Source organism: Taudactylus pleione, unplaced genomic scaffold, assembly GCF_031769625.1.
Source record: "Taudactylus pleione unplaced genomic scaffold, aTauple2 ptg000824l, whole genome shotgun sequence".
Classification (NCBI taxonomy): domain Eukaryota; kingdom Metazoa; phylum Chordata; class Amphibia; order Anura; family Myobatrachidae; genus Taudactylus; species Taudactylus pleione.
The window spans coordinates 3,788,521-3,801,748 of NW_028285226.1; the positions used below are offsets into that span (position 1 = coordinate 3,788,521).

Below are 13,228 nucleotides of genomic sequence, written 5' to 3' on the forward strand. Positions count from 1 at the left end.
ACTACAGGTATGCGACCGGTGATGTTGCACTGCTCTGTTTGCAGCACTGTCGCTACCCCATGGCCCTTGTTACTGGCTTGCAGGGTGCTTGCACCATGCAGCCAGTATCACTCCTGCAGTGCTGCCAAGTCAGACACCCTGCAGTCTTTGCACCGTCTTCAGGATGCTCCGGGCAGTGTTGCAATTCCAGGCCCCTCTACGGGACATCATGCACTTGGGGGGCAGTGCCAGACACAGGGCGGTCTGGAGTAAGCTGATTGTATGTGTGTGTGTGTGTGTGTGTGTGTTGTGCTCTGGAGCCAGCTGATTGTATGTGTGTGTATGGGTGTGACATGTGTGGATGGCTTGTATATAACACACTGACCCGTTTACATAATCAATGTTTCAGAACTTGTATTTGTCCTTTTGGTAATCCTGAGAAAGGAATGAATACAAGTTCTGAGATTGATTACTTAAATGGATTTTGGTGTGTTTTATACAAACCGACAGTCATGTTGACATGAAAATTAATGATAAAATTTCGGTGTATTTGTGTATGAGGGGGGGTTAGGCCCTAGGGCAGGTGTGGGGAACTTTATGATATATATAACATTATTCACGGGCCCGGTCCAGGCTACTCTCCCTTGATGTGATGTCGCCGGTGATTACAGTAATTCCCGGAGCATCCTGAGGATTCTCTAGGGAGCTGTAAGGGCAGCGATGTGACCGTCTGAGGCGTCCTAAGCTCCTGGTGGCACTGCTGCATAGATTCTGGCTGCAGAGTGCCATTCTAGGCCCCCTGCTAGCCAGATGAGGCTAGCAGAGAAAAGTTCAGAGGGCCAGACCAAATGACTCTGCGGGCCTTATATGGCCCGAGACCTGAGGTTCTCCACCCCTGCACGATGTGGGGGAGGAGGATAGGTTTAGACACTGCACGGAGGGTTAGGCACTAGGGGAGGATACAGTTAGATTGTGGAGGGTGGCTAAGGTTAGGCACTATAGGGTGGGTTAGAGGTAGGGATTAGGGTTAGGTTGTGCAGGGAGGTTAGGCACAGGGCCAGCTCCAGGGGTAGCACCCCCTGTGCCACCCAGGTGGTAGTCTCCCCCTAATTACTATAGGCCATGCCCCCTAAATGACATTATTTGGGGCATGCCCGCATGGCACTCCTCCCGTGTAACTTCAGGCTGGGGGGAGCCCAGCACTTTGTCACTAGCTGGGTATCCCCCAGGCCTCTCCCAGCACTGAATGGATGCCGCACACATGCGCACAGCATCCATTCAGACTCCGGGGTCCAGCACAGCCGCGTCAGTGGGGGTACCCGACATCCCAACCAGACCACCCACGGGCCACTTCGGCCCATGGGTGGAACAGTGTTGTCCCGCTGAAATCGGGATGTTGGGGAGGGCACCCCATTTCGGCTGCACTGGTCGAACATCCCAAGAGCTGGCCCTGGTTAGGCACTAGGGGAAGGTTAGGGTCAGGCTGCAGGGGGAGAAGTGGGTTAGGCACTGCAGGGAGGGGTAGGGATTAGGTTTAGGGATAGGGGGGAATACTCACCGGAAGGCAGGAGCAGCAGAGGTCAGGTCATAAATGCTGGGACCCGGAAGCTGCGCTGGAGCTGCCACAGCCGTCAGGAGCATGTAAGTGGGCCAACAGGGATGATATGTCGCTATTCCATCACAGTCTACATGATGAATGTCGACATATCATACCACACCCGCTTTAGTCGCCATAAGTGTGTCTCATTCTCCTGTACCCTCCCTATTTACCACTGTGTGTGTGATCTCTCTCTCTATATACACACACACCCACACACACACATATGATATGTGTGTATATATATATATATATACACATATTATAAATAATATATATGTATAATATATGCTCCTGTATCCACCTAATTTCACACACACATATATATATATATGTAAATAAATATATAGATACATACATATACACAAAACATACATAAATAATACACAGAGGCCAAACTTTACACTGACCTGTTAACCTGAAGTGACATGCTGGGCTGCAGTGCCTTCCATCCTGAACTAGGCGATTGGTCTGGTGAGTCACAGGACACAGCTTTGCAGTAGGAGAGCTCAGGAGGCGGAGCTTAAGGCACGTAGGGGCGGAGCTTCAATGGCCAGTGATGGGCAGGGTTTAGGTCAACCAGCTGAGAGGGGGGGTGTGGGGTTACGATGGGCCCAGCTTTGTGCGGCCAGGAGGTGAGTGAGCTGGGCAGTGAGCTCGGCTGTCGGTGGTGACAGGAAAAAAAACTTTTTTCCTGTCTGTACTGCAGTCAGTGTATCCTGTGTGACTAGTTTCAATGGTAGGCCTGGAGCTGTAGCTCCACCCGCCCCACTGTTAATCCGGCCCTAATAGGGGCCCCCAAATGTTCTGATTCAGAGCCACTCCTAAGCGGCAGCTCGTTCGCTCCGAGTGATGTTTGGCCAACTGCGCATGCGTACGGATCGTTATACGCATGCGCGAACCAGTCAGTGCGGTCGAAATTCATGTGCTCACAAAATAGCGAATGCCTGCTAATTTGAGTGACAGAATGAGGCGTTTGTGGGTGGTAACAGGGGAAGGTGCTTGAAAACGGGGAGTGGAAATCAGAACGCAGGCGTGCTTAAAGGTCAAAACGGGCGTTTTATGGGTGTGCATAATTAAAACAGCAGCGTCATTAACCACGTCACTGGGTTATTTTATAGCCAGAACTGCTCGCAAAATTGTGGTAGCAAAAACCGACCACAAGAATAGCGAGCAGTTCATACCCTGTTCGATGTAGTCGATTAATCTAATAAATAGCGGACATGACGTAGGATGCGAGCGGCCAGGGGGCGTAGTTTCCCAAAAAACGACCGCAAGTTTTGTTCGCTCGTTCAGACCTAGAGGCGTGAACAGAACGCAACAGCGAACGGTTCATTTGAATAGCCACCCCTATTTTCAGGACGAGCGAGCACTAATTGCGTCCAGCTCTGAATCAGGCCCAAAGAATGTTGCAATGTCAGTTAAACACATATTCACTCCATTGTATTTGAAATCTTTCTAACGTAAATATGTTTATTATAGCTGAACATTCATAGTTATATTACACACGATACAGATGAAAATAACTGCTTTGCTATAAGAATCCACATTGCTCAGTCTACCTATGGCTGTCACTTGCTGCTGTCCATGAAGAGGATCAGTCAACGACTAGTAACCCTCTACAGATAACAAAATAATAAAGAGTAGCGATATAGGTTTCTAATGAAATAACAACTAATAATATATGTTTATAGTCATCTCTAATGAGTTGCCCAAGAGCTAGGCAGGGGCTTATCGCCTCTTTTGGGATGGCCGCTGAGGGTCTCGACTTCTTTCATGAGACGCAGGCAGAGCTCATCCTGGTGGGTAAGCGCCACACACTGAACAGACAGCGGTAGACCCACCCCTCCTTCCACAGCCTGCAGAGATAGTGATAGAGAAGCAGTTACACAGAGTAAACAGTAGGGGGAGGAAGAGAGACATGGCACATAACCACTGAGCCCCAGCAATGTTTAGACACCTGTCCAGGCTTTGTACTCATATATATATAAATAAACACAATCCTGGAGATTAAACACTTTATAACAATAGTATTATGGGCTCTATTTAATAGAATCCGCATTTTGAATGCAGATTGTAGTGTGATATTACCGACTGAATTCGTATTGCGAATTCAGGCAATGGGCTCTATTTATTAACATTATTTTTACTAAAATAAAGTAAAAAAGGGTGTTTTCACACCCTTTTCACATTATTTTAGTTTCACTTGTAGTTATTACAGGGCAATTGGAGTAGAATTAGTAAAATTCTACTCCAACCCCTAATTATCACTTATTTTTAGTAAAGCAGATCGCATTTCCCATAATTGTAATGGGAAATGTGATCCGACCATAGTTACTAAAAATAAATTGTAAAAAAATACCGGGGGAAGCCCTGTGATAATAACGCCACCTGGAGGTGGCGTTATCCAGGGTCTCCCCCGGTTACCGGCCTCCTGCTCTGCTCTAACGGGGAGAGCAGAGGCGGGAGCCGGTACCAGTAATCAGCTATGTGGTCTAAATAGACCGCAAGCTGATTGCTGTAAAAAAAAATAAAAAAAAAATGAAACATTTTTTTTTTACTTACCTGAATCCAGGGACCGGTGATCGGGCCTCCGGTGATGGCTCCTCTCCGGTCAGCTGGTCTCCCACAGTGCACTGCTGCCCGGTCATCAGGTGATCGGGCCCCAGTGCAGTATGGGAGATCACCTGATCGGGAAGCCCGGAGAAGATCACCAGAGGCCAGGAGGATGTAGGTAAGTGTAATGAAGGGAGGGGTGGAGTCGCGGTGGGGGAGGGGTGGTCGCGGGGGTCCGCGATCGTGGGGGGCGGGGCTTAGCGTTGGTGGGGGGTAGCAGCGACGGTGGGTTGGCGCATGCGCGAGCTCTTAGTCACTGTATTTTTTCCGAAAATACCGCGACTAGAGTGCGGATGGGATCCGCAGGTACAGAGCTTTATCACAAGCTCTGTCCCTGCAAGGGATTTATAGTAGTACGATTTCACTCGGTAATATCACACTACAATCCGCATTTAATATGCGGATTGTAGTAAATAGAGCCCAATCTCACAGGGAATTTTACTAATTCTACTCCAATTGCCATTTAGTAACTTTAGGTGAAACTAAAATAATGTGAAAAGGGTGTGAAAACACCCTTTTTCACTCTATTTTAGTAAAAATAATGATAATAAATAGAGCCCTATGAGAGATAGCACAAATAAACCTCACCTATATCTTAAAAACCACTATAATAATTACCTTCTTATACAGTTTGTCCCAGGGATCATTACAGTAACCTTTGTAATTTTTTAGCTCTTCCTCATCCTCCGCAGTGACGGAACCGACAGGAACGACTCCAGCCGGATAATTTAATACATTGTACAGCATTGTGCAGGCAATGGGAGCTGAGAGACATAAGAGAGATTGGTGACTTATGTAAGCTTCTAAGTGGCGCCCTCTTATCGCTTTGTTTGTCTAATACCCAAACCCAAACTTATAGCTGTATTGCTTCATAATTGAACAGCGCTGTGGACTATGCTGGTGCTATTTACATACATGTTAATAATAATAATAAATCATTTAGGAAGGGTTTTGTGACATCATGTGCCTAACCCTAATCCTCCCCCAAGTGCCTAACTTTAACCCCTAACCCTCCCCCTAACCCCGCTACTCACCTTCGGAATGCTGGTGGTCGGGATTCCAGCGCCAGGACCTTGACCGGTGTCGGCATGCCGGCACCGGTATTTTAAGCACTGGCATCCCCTTTGCTAGGATATTAACTGTATCCCCTGTGAGCTTCACATCATACGTCTTATTTTGTCACTGTTGCACACTAATTGCCATTGTGTACAAAATGAGGTTACAATATTACTGAGCATTTCTCCTTTGTATAAAACCAATGCTCTGTATATGTACTGTCCCCAAACACCTGCTCATTACAGACCAATCACTCAGTGCCAGAGCCGTAACTAGACTTTTTGGTGCCCTGTGCCAGAAAGAGCATTGGCGCCCCCTCATTTTTCAAATAGGGACATAATGCACCCAAAAAAGGGCCATGGCTTCATGGGGAAGGGCCAGGGAAGTGATAGAAGAGACCAGGAGATGCTGGGAATGAAATAAGAGGAAGCTACAAGCAAGAATGATAATAAACAGAAATTTGACAGGCCCAAACAGCGCCCCCTGACCTGTGGTGCCCTGTGCCATGGCACAAGCCACACTACCTTAGTTACAGCCCTGCTCAGTGTACTTTGATGTGTGCTTCTATACGTAACATTTTGTAGTATAAATCATAAATGAGGATGGATCTTTGATCAGTGTCTGTGGCTTGTGGTATACTGTATTTGTGTCTTGGATTTGATCCCCATAATTACAGTGCTTAAAACTATTCCATATACCAAAGTTTCACAAACTCCGCCATTTACAGTCCAGGTTTTATGGATAGCCATACCGAAATCCAGATGGTTAAATCAAATTGACTGAGGTACTAATTAAGTCATCTGTGCTCAAGTATGGATATTCTTTAAAACCTGGACTGTAATGGCAGAGTTTGGGAACCACTGCCATATACTTTTGGTATACGAAGCTCTATGAGTATGACTATATGAGGCATGTTTGGTTGGTTGCCTATGGGTATACTGACCATACGGGGCACATTAGATTGATGGAATACAATGCTCTATGGGTGTATTGGCGATAAGAGGCACATTAGGTTGGTGGCATACAAAGCTCTATGGGTATACTGGCCATAAGGGGCACATTAGGTTGGTGGCATACAAAGATATATATCGGTATAGTGGCCATACAGGGCACATTAGGTTGATGGAATACAAAGCTCTATGGGTATACTGGCCATATGGGGCACATTAGATTGATGGAATACAATGCTCTATGGGTATATTGGCCATTAGAGGCACATTAGGTTGGTAACATACAAAGATCTATATCGGTATAGTGGCTATACAGGGCACATTATGTTGGTGCATACAAAGCTCTATGGGTATACTGGCCATAAGGGGCACATTAGGTTGGTGGCATACAAAGCTCTATGGGTATACTGGCCATAAGGGGCACATTAGGTTGGTGGCATACAAAGATATATATCGGTATAGTGGCCATACAGGGCACATTAGGTTGATGGAATACAAAGCTCTATGGGTATACTGGCCATTAGAGGCACATTAGGTTGGTGGCATACAAAGCTCTATGGGTATACTGGCCATACGGGACACATTAGGTTGGTGGCATACAAAGATATATATCGGTATAGTGGCCACACAGGGCACATTAGGTTGATGCAATACAAAGCTCTATGGGTATACTGGCCATAAGGGGCACATTAGGTTGGTGACATATAAAGCTCTATGGGTATACTGGCCATATGGGGCACATTAGGTTGGTGGCATACAAAGATCTATGAGTATACTGGCCATATGGGGCACATTAGGTTGGTGGCATACAAAGCTCTATGGGTATACTGGCCATATGGGGCACATTAGGTTGGTGACATACAAAGCTCTATGGGTATACTGGCCATAAGGGGCACATTAGGTTGGTGGCATACAAAGCTCTATGGGTATACTGGCCATATGGGGCACATTAGGTTGGTGACATACAAAGCTCTATGGGTATACTGGCCATATGGGGGACATTAGGTTGGTGACATACAAAGCTCTATGGGTATACTGGCCATATTGGGCACATTAGGTTGGTGACATACAAAGCTATATGGGTATACTGGCCATACGGGGCACATTAGGTTGGTGACATACAAAGCTCTATAAGTATACTGGCCATAAGGGGCACATTTGGGTTGGTGGCATACAAAGCTCTATGGGTATACTGGCCATATGGGGCACATTAGGTTGGTGACATACAAAGCTCTATGGGTATACTGGCCATATTGGGCTCATTAGGTTGGTGACATACAAAGCTCTTTGGGTCTACTGGCCATACGGGGCACATTAGGTTGGTGACATACAAAGCTCTATGAGTATACTGGCCATAAGGGGCACATTTGGGTTGGTGGCATACAAAGCTCTATGAGTATACTGGCCATAAGGGGCACATTTGAGTTGGTGGCATACAAAGCTCTATGGGTATACTGGCCATATGGGGCACATTAGATTGGTGGCATACAAAGCTCTATGAGTATACTGGCCATATGGGGCACATTAGATTTGTAGCATAGAAAGCTCTATGGGTATACTGGCCATATGGAATTAAGTTAGACAATTGAGTCTGATAATTCTTTTGTCATGAACATTGAATATATATTTTTTCTCTGTACTGAAATAAATATATCCTTATGTACCATAGCGCACATGCTGAGATCTCCCTTTTATTCTGCAATAAGAACTTCTTATATCTTATATGAAGTAAACCAGTTATATCATTATCATTACATTATGCACATTCTATATCTCATGTTGCTGTATTGGCTGCTAATGATTAGTGAGTGTTGCATGTGCCACTGTCATTATACACTGCAGGACACCCATCGGAGGACCTAAGGTGGTCCTACTGTAGTGAGAGGGGGTGCAGCTACAAGGACCCCACAGCTGAGAATGGTTTTCTATTAAACCTAAGCCACACCATTTCCAGCGGACAAAATGTACAAAGGGGCTCGTAATAAATGTTGCTGTGGGGCCCATAAATCTCCAGTTACATCCTGTATAATAATATAAATAAATTAGTGACGAAGCACAGTGACTTATAGAAATACCATAAAGTCTCCCCGGATAACCGATGTTGAAGGCCGGGCCCAACATGGGACATAGGACCACATCTAGATTCAGCTTTCTCCACTCAGTGAGGAATTCTGTCTGGTATTCCTAAAAGAAAGACTTATCACAAGAGCTGACAATCACAGACAGACCTCAGAGAACAGACTGGGGTACATGAATTATAGGTATTTAATATGTGAATAAAATTTAACAGTGTCATTAAAGACATTACTGAGAAATAATTTGAAATTAGAATTACATATATTAATTAAATATGAACACACTTTCCATATATACCTTGTTTACCAGATATATATCCAATCCTCTCCTATTTACATCTCTGACCTTATCTCCCTGCACACTCCTGCCCGGGTTGGGTACGGGATGCCGGTGGTCAGAGTCCCGACACTTTCCTCCCGACAGGGTTAGGATACCAACACCTGTCAGTCGGTATCCTAATGCTTCCCCTAACCCTCCCTCCCCTATGCCTAAACTTAACCTCCCTCCTAGTGCCTAAACCTAACCTCCCTCTCCCTGCACCCTAAACCTCCCCCTAGTGTCTATCCCTAACCCCTAACTCTCCTCCTAACAGGATTCTGACAGGTGTCTGGATTACGGCGCCGGTATTCTAATTGCCAGCATCCCCTTTGCCGGGATATTGACTGTATCCCCTCCCGCCCATCCACTTCGCTCCACAAATTAATGCTCACCAACTAATTACTTCATCCACTCCCTCCTGCAAGATTTTGCCTGTGCTGCTCCCTACCACTGGAACTCTCTTGCTCTCCCTTTCCTTATCAGACTCCACATCTATACAAAGTTTAAAACAGGCTCTCAAGACCCACTCCTTTATCAAAGCTTTCCAGCTCTTATCCTATCCTACCTTCCATGCTCCTTACTCACTGTCTCTCCCCTCTGTGTCACCCCCATCTGTCTCCCACTCCCCTTTAGATTGTAAGCTCTAACGAGCAGGACCCTCTTCCCTCATGTGCTTCTCCTTTCCTCACTTATACAATCATCTCTTCCCCATGCCCAACAATGGCACCAAAAGTTCTGTACTGTAATTATTTTTTTCTTGTTTTGTTCATCCAGTTTCTGTTTGTGTACTCTGTAAGGCCCTAATGAACCCTTGTGGGCGTCCTGTGGATCCTATGGACTTTGAAGAAATAGGTATACTTCTGAAGAAGCTGGATATCGATTTACCAGCGAAACGCGTTAAGCCTCTCCACCATCGCTACAACCCTTGGGGTACATCTATATCCATTCATCTTGGACACTTTGACACATTTTCCTGCTTTTGGGACATTTGCATCAACTCCACAGGATAACAGCTACAAGTGGATCCCATCCAGTCTATACTCTGTGATAATACCAACAGGATTTGGACACATGATAATTTCTTTGGACTGAGATTAAGAATACGCCACCTGGTAAATATTTGCTGTACCTAGTTACACAGAACCAACAATTTGTCCCACAGCTAGTGTCTTTATCGAATATGGATTAACCAGCCTCCCCTAGTAGCGATTACATATGACTGCAACTATTTTTAATACAGCACTTATTTTGTGGATTTTATTATTTTCCATATAACAAATTTTATTATATTGTAATGTATTAAATGTGATATTAATTGACTACACATCCGTATCTGAGTTTTTATATACAAAAACTATATATAGCGCTGGTATCAACTATTTGTATATTTGAAGAAATAGAGTTAACAAATATAAGTCTACCATAACTCAATTTCTTCTTCAGGGTCCATAGGTGATCCACAGGGATACCATGGGGATGTCCCATAGCAGTTTCCCCTAAGGCCAGGGACGCTCCTGAACAGAAAGAAGGTGTAGAACCTGAGAAAGGTGTGGACGGAAGACCACGTGGCTGCCTTGCACAATTGTTCAGCAGAAGCGCCACATCGAACTGCCCACGAGGGTCCCACATACCGAGTAGAATGTGCTGTAACCCTGTTTGGAACAGGAAGATTAGCTTGTGTGTAGGCCTTAGCGAGTGTCATTCGGAGCTATCCAGCCAGAGTCTGTTTGTTAGCTGGCCAGCCTCACTTATGAAAGCCATACAATACAAATTTGCCATACAATACAGAATCTGATTACCTAAAGGAAATAGTAGATCCGAAAAGCACGAACCACATCCAAGGAGGCTTCACCTGCAGAAAAATCCGAGGACTGGAAGGTCGAAACCACAATCTATTAATTCAAATGGAACCGGGATACCACTTTAGGGTTATAACCAGCCCTGGTACAGAAGACAGCTCTGTCCGGATGAAAGATCAAGAATGGGGAGTGACAGGAGAGCGTTGTCAAATTATATACCCTGCTCACAGAGGAGATAGCGAAGAGAAAGAGCGTCTTCACTGTCAGCCACTTGAGGTCTACTGAGTCCAGAGGTTCAAATGGAGGAGCCTGTACAGCCCGGAGAATCAAGGACAAATCCCACGGAGCCACCGGAGGGATAAAAAGGAGGTTGAAGGCGGAGAACACCTTGAAAGAATGTTCTAACATTAGACAGGGGAGTGATCCTTCACTGGAACCAGATTGACAGAGCAGAAACTTGAACTCTAAGGAAGGCCAGATGGAGGTCGAGGGCTAACCCAGCCTGCAGAAAGGCAAGCACCCGGGAGACCCTAAAAACTGTATGGTACCCCTGGGCTCTTAAAGGGGTCTCTCAAGAGCCATGCCGTGAAAGACAGATGAGGTAGGTATGGGTACAGGCAAGGACTCTGTGCTAGTAGATCCTGCCATAGAGGCAGTGGGAATGGAGTGTCTATGGAGAGACTTCGTAGGTCGATGAACCAATGTCGCCTGGGCAAGGCTGGGGCTATTAGTATCACCATTCCGACTTCTTGCTTGAACTTTTGGAGAACTCTCGGGAGGAGGGAGATTGGAGGAAAGAGGTATGCAAGATTTAAGTTCCACCTCACTGCCAGAGCATCCACGAAGGCAGCTGAGGGATCTCTGGTCCTGGACCCATACCTGAGGACCTTGTGGTTGTGATGTGAAGCCATTAGGTCTATGTCTGGCAGGCGCCATTGTCCACCAGGAGTTGAAAGCCATCCAGATGTAGAGCCCACTCCCCGGCGTGTATGTCCTGATGGCAGTCCGCTTCAAAGTTGAGCACTCTGGGGATGAACACTGCCGAGATTGCCGGGAGATGACATTCGGCCCAGACCAGAATGTGTGCTTCTTCCCGCATGGCTGCCCAACTTCGCATGCTTTCCTGATGGTTGAGGTAGGCTACCACAGTCGGGTTTTATACTGAATTTAGACTGGCCTGTCCCGGAGCAGATCTTGTGCCAGAGAGAGCGCTTTGTACACTGTTTGCCCCTCCAGAATGTTTATGGGCAGGCGACTTTCCTCGGTTGTCCACCGTCCCTGAAAGGTATGATGACCGATTACCACATCCCATCCGCGAAGGCTGGCATCTGTAGTGAGAAGTCCCCAATTTGGAATCTAGAAGGGGCGACTCTTGTCCGGATTGGACGTCTGTAGCCACCATGAGAGGGAAAACCGAACCTCCGGAGAGATAAGGATCATCTGGGAGCAGATCAGATGATACTGCCCGTTCCACCGGGAGAGAATCAGTTGTTGAAGGGGCCTGGAGTGGAACTGGGCATATTCTACCATATCAAAGGAGATACCATGGACCCCAGGACCTGCATTGCTAAGTAAATGGATACCCCCTGATTGTGGAGCAAGTTGCGCAAGTGTAGTATAAAAATTTTGTCCGCTGGCAGAACGATCCTCTGTATTCGAGAATCCAGGAATGCCCAAAGATGTACAATCCGTTACGTCGGAGATAGGTAGGACTTTATCCAATTGATGAGCCAGCCGTGTGTTTGCAGGCAGTCAACGGTCAGCTGGAGATGTCGTTGTAACACAACTGGTGAATGTGCCAAGATTAAGTGGTCATCTAGGTATGGCAGGATTCTGATTCCATGGCACCTGAGGTGGGCCACCATAACTTCCATTATTATGGTAAATAACTGAGGGGCTGTTGACAGACCAAAGGGCAGCACCCGAAACTGGTAATGTTGCTGCAGAACATCAAACTGTAGGAACTGCTGGTGGGTTGGAGTAATAGGTACATGCAGATATGCATCCTGAATGTCGAGAGAAACCATGAAATCCCCAGGCTCCAATGCCAGGACAATTTATCACACATTTTCCATGTGGAACTTGGGTACTCGGATAAATCTGTTGAGGGGTTTGAGATTCTGAATAGGCTGGTGAGACGCATTCGGCTTCTGAATCAAACAGAGAGTGGAATAAAAACCCAGTTCCTCGCTGAGCCGAAGGAACCGGTATTTTCACACATGAACGCAGCATGGAGTGATTAGCTTCCTGGAGGGCCAGGGCCTCGATAGCTGGGGAGGACACCTGAGGAAGGTGAGGGCGTACTCCTGAGAGATCACTTCTCGGACCCAAGCATCTGTTGTTGCTTGATGCCAAGATCAGGCGGAGAGTTTGTCGTCAAACTTGGAAGCTGGACATCTAGCCAACCAAGACTGCTTGGATCGCGGCTTAGTGGTCTTGTGAGAACTAGACTGCCTGGGAAAGGACTGCTCACTTGCCTTACCCTGAGGGCTAAAGAACAGAGAAGAGGACAGCCTAGGCTTAGGGACAGCTTCTTCCTAAATATGGAAGATGTAGGTCAGTTTTACCTTGGTAGGGTCTGATGGCAGGCTCTCTTCCAGTGCCTCTGCCCATCCTTCGATAGCCTTAGCCACACAGGCCACAGCCATACTGTAGCTGGCCTGCTGATAGCGCCAGAAAGCGAGCAGACTGACTTGAGACAAGTAAAAGCAGAGTAGAACTTCTGACAAAGCGTACCACATGCGAATCAACAGTAGGAGGGATTTCTGACTTAGCACACTCACTATTAGGAAGAGGGTAAAAAGACACTAGTCTTTTTGGGACCTGGAACCGTTGCC

At 46.4% G+C, this 13,228-nt stretch overlaps 1 protein-coding gene across 1 annotated transcript in view; it reads right to left on the reverse strand.

The window, feature by feature from the left end:
* Nucleotides 1-3,087: 3,087 nt before the first annotated feature.
* LOC148474666 (fatty-acid amide hydrolase 1-like) overlaps nt 3,088-13,228 on the reverse strand; it is a 46,218-nt gene continuing 36,077 nt past the window's right edge. The window contains exons 12-14 of the mRNA XM_088458286.1: nt 8,274-8,382; nt 4,811-4,956; nt 3,088-3,435 (exon numbers count right to left, since the gene is read on the reverse strand). Of these exons, the coding sequence (XP_088314412.1) occupies nt 3,277-3,435; nt 4,811-4,956; nt 8,274-8,382 (414 nt within the window). The 3' untranslated portion in view covers nt 3,088-3,276. The remainder of the gene's footprint in view (nt 3,436-4,810; nt 4,957-8,273; nt 8,383-13,228) is intronic.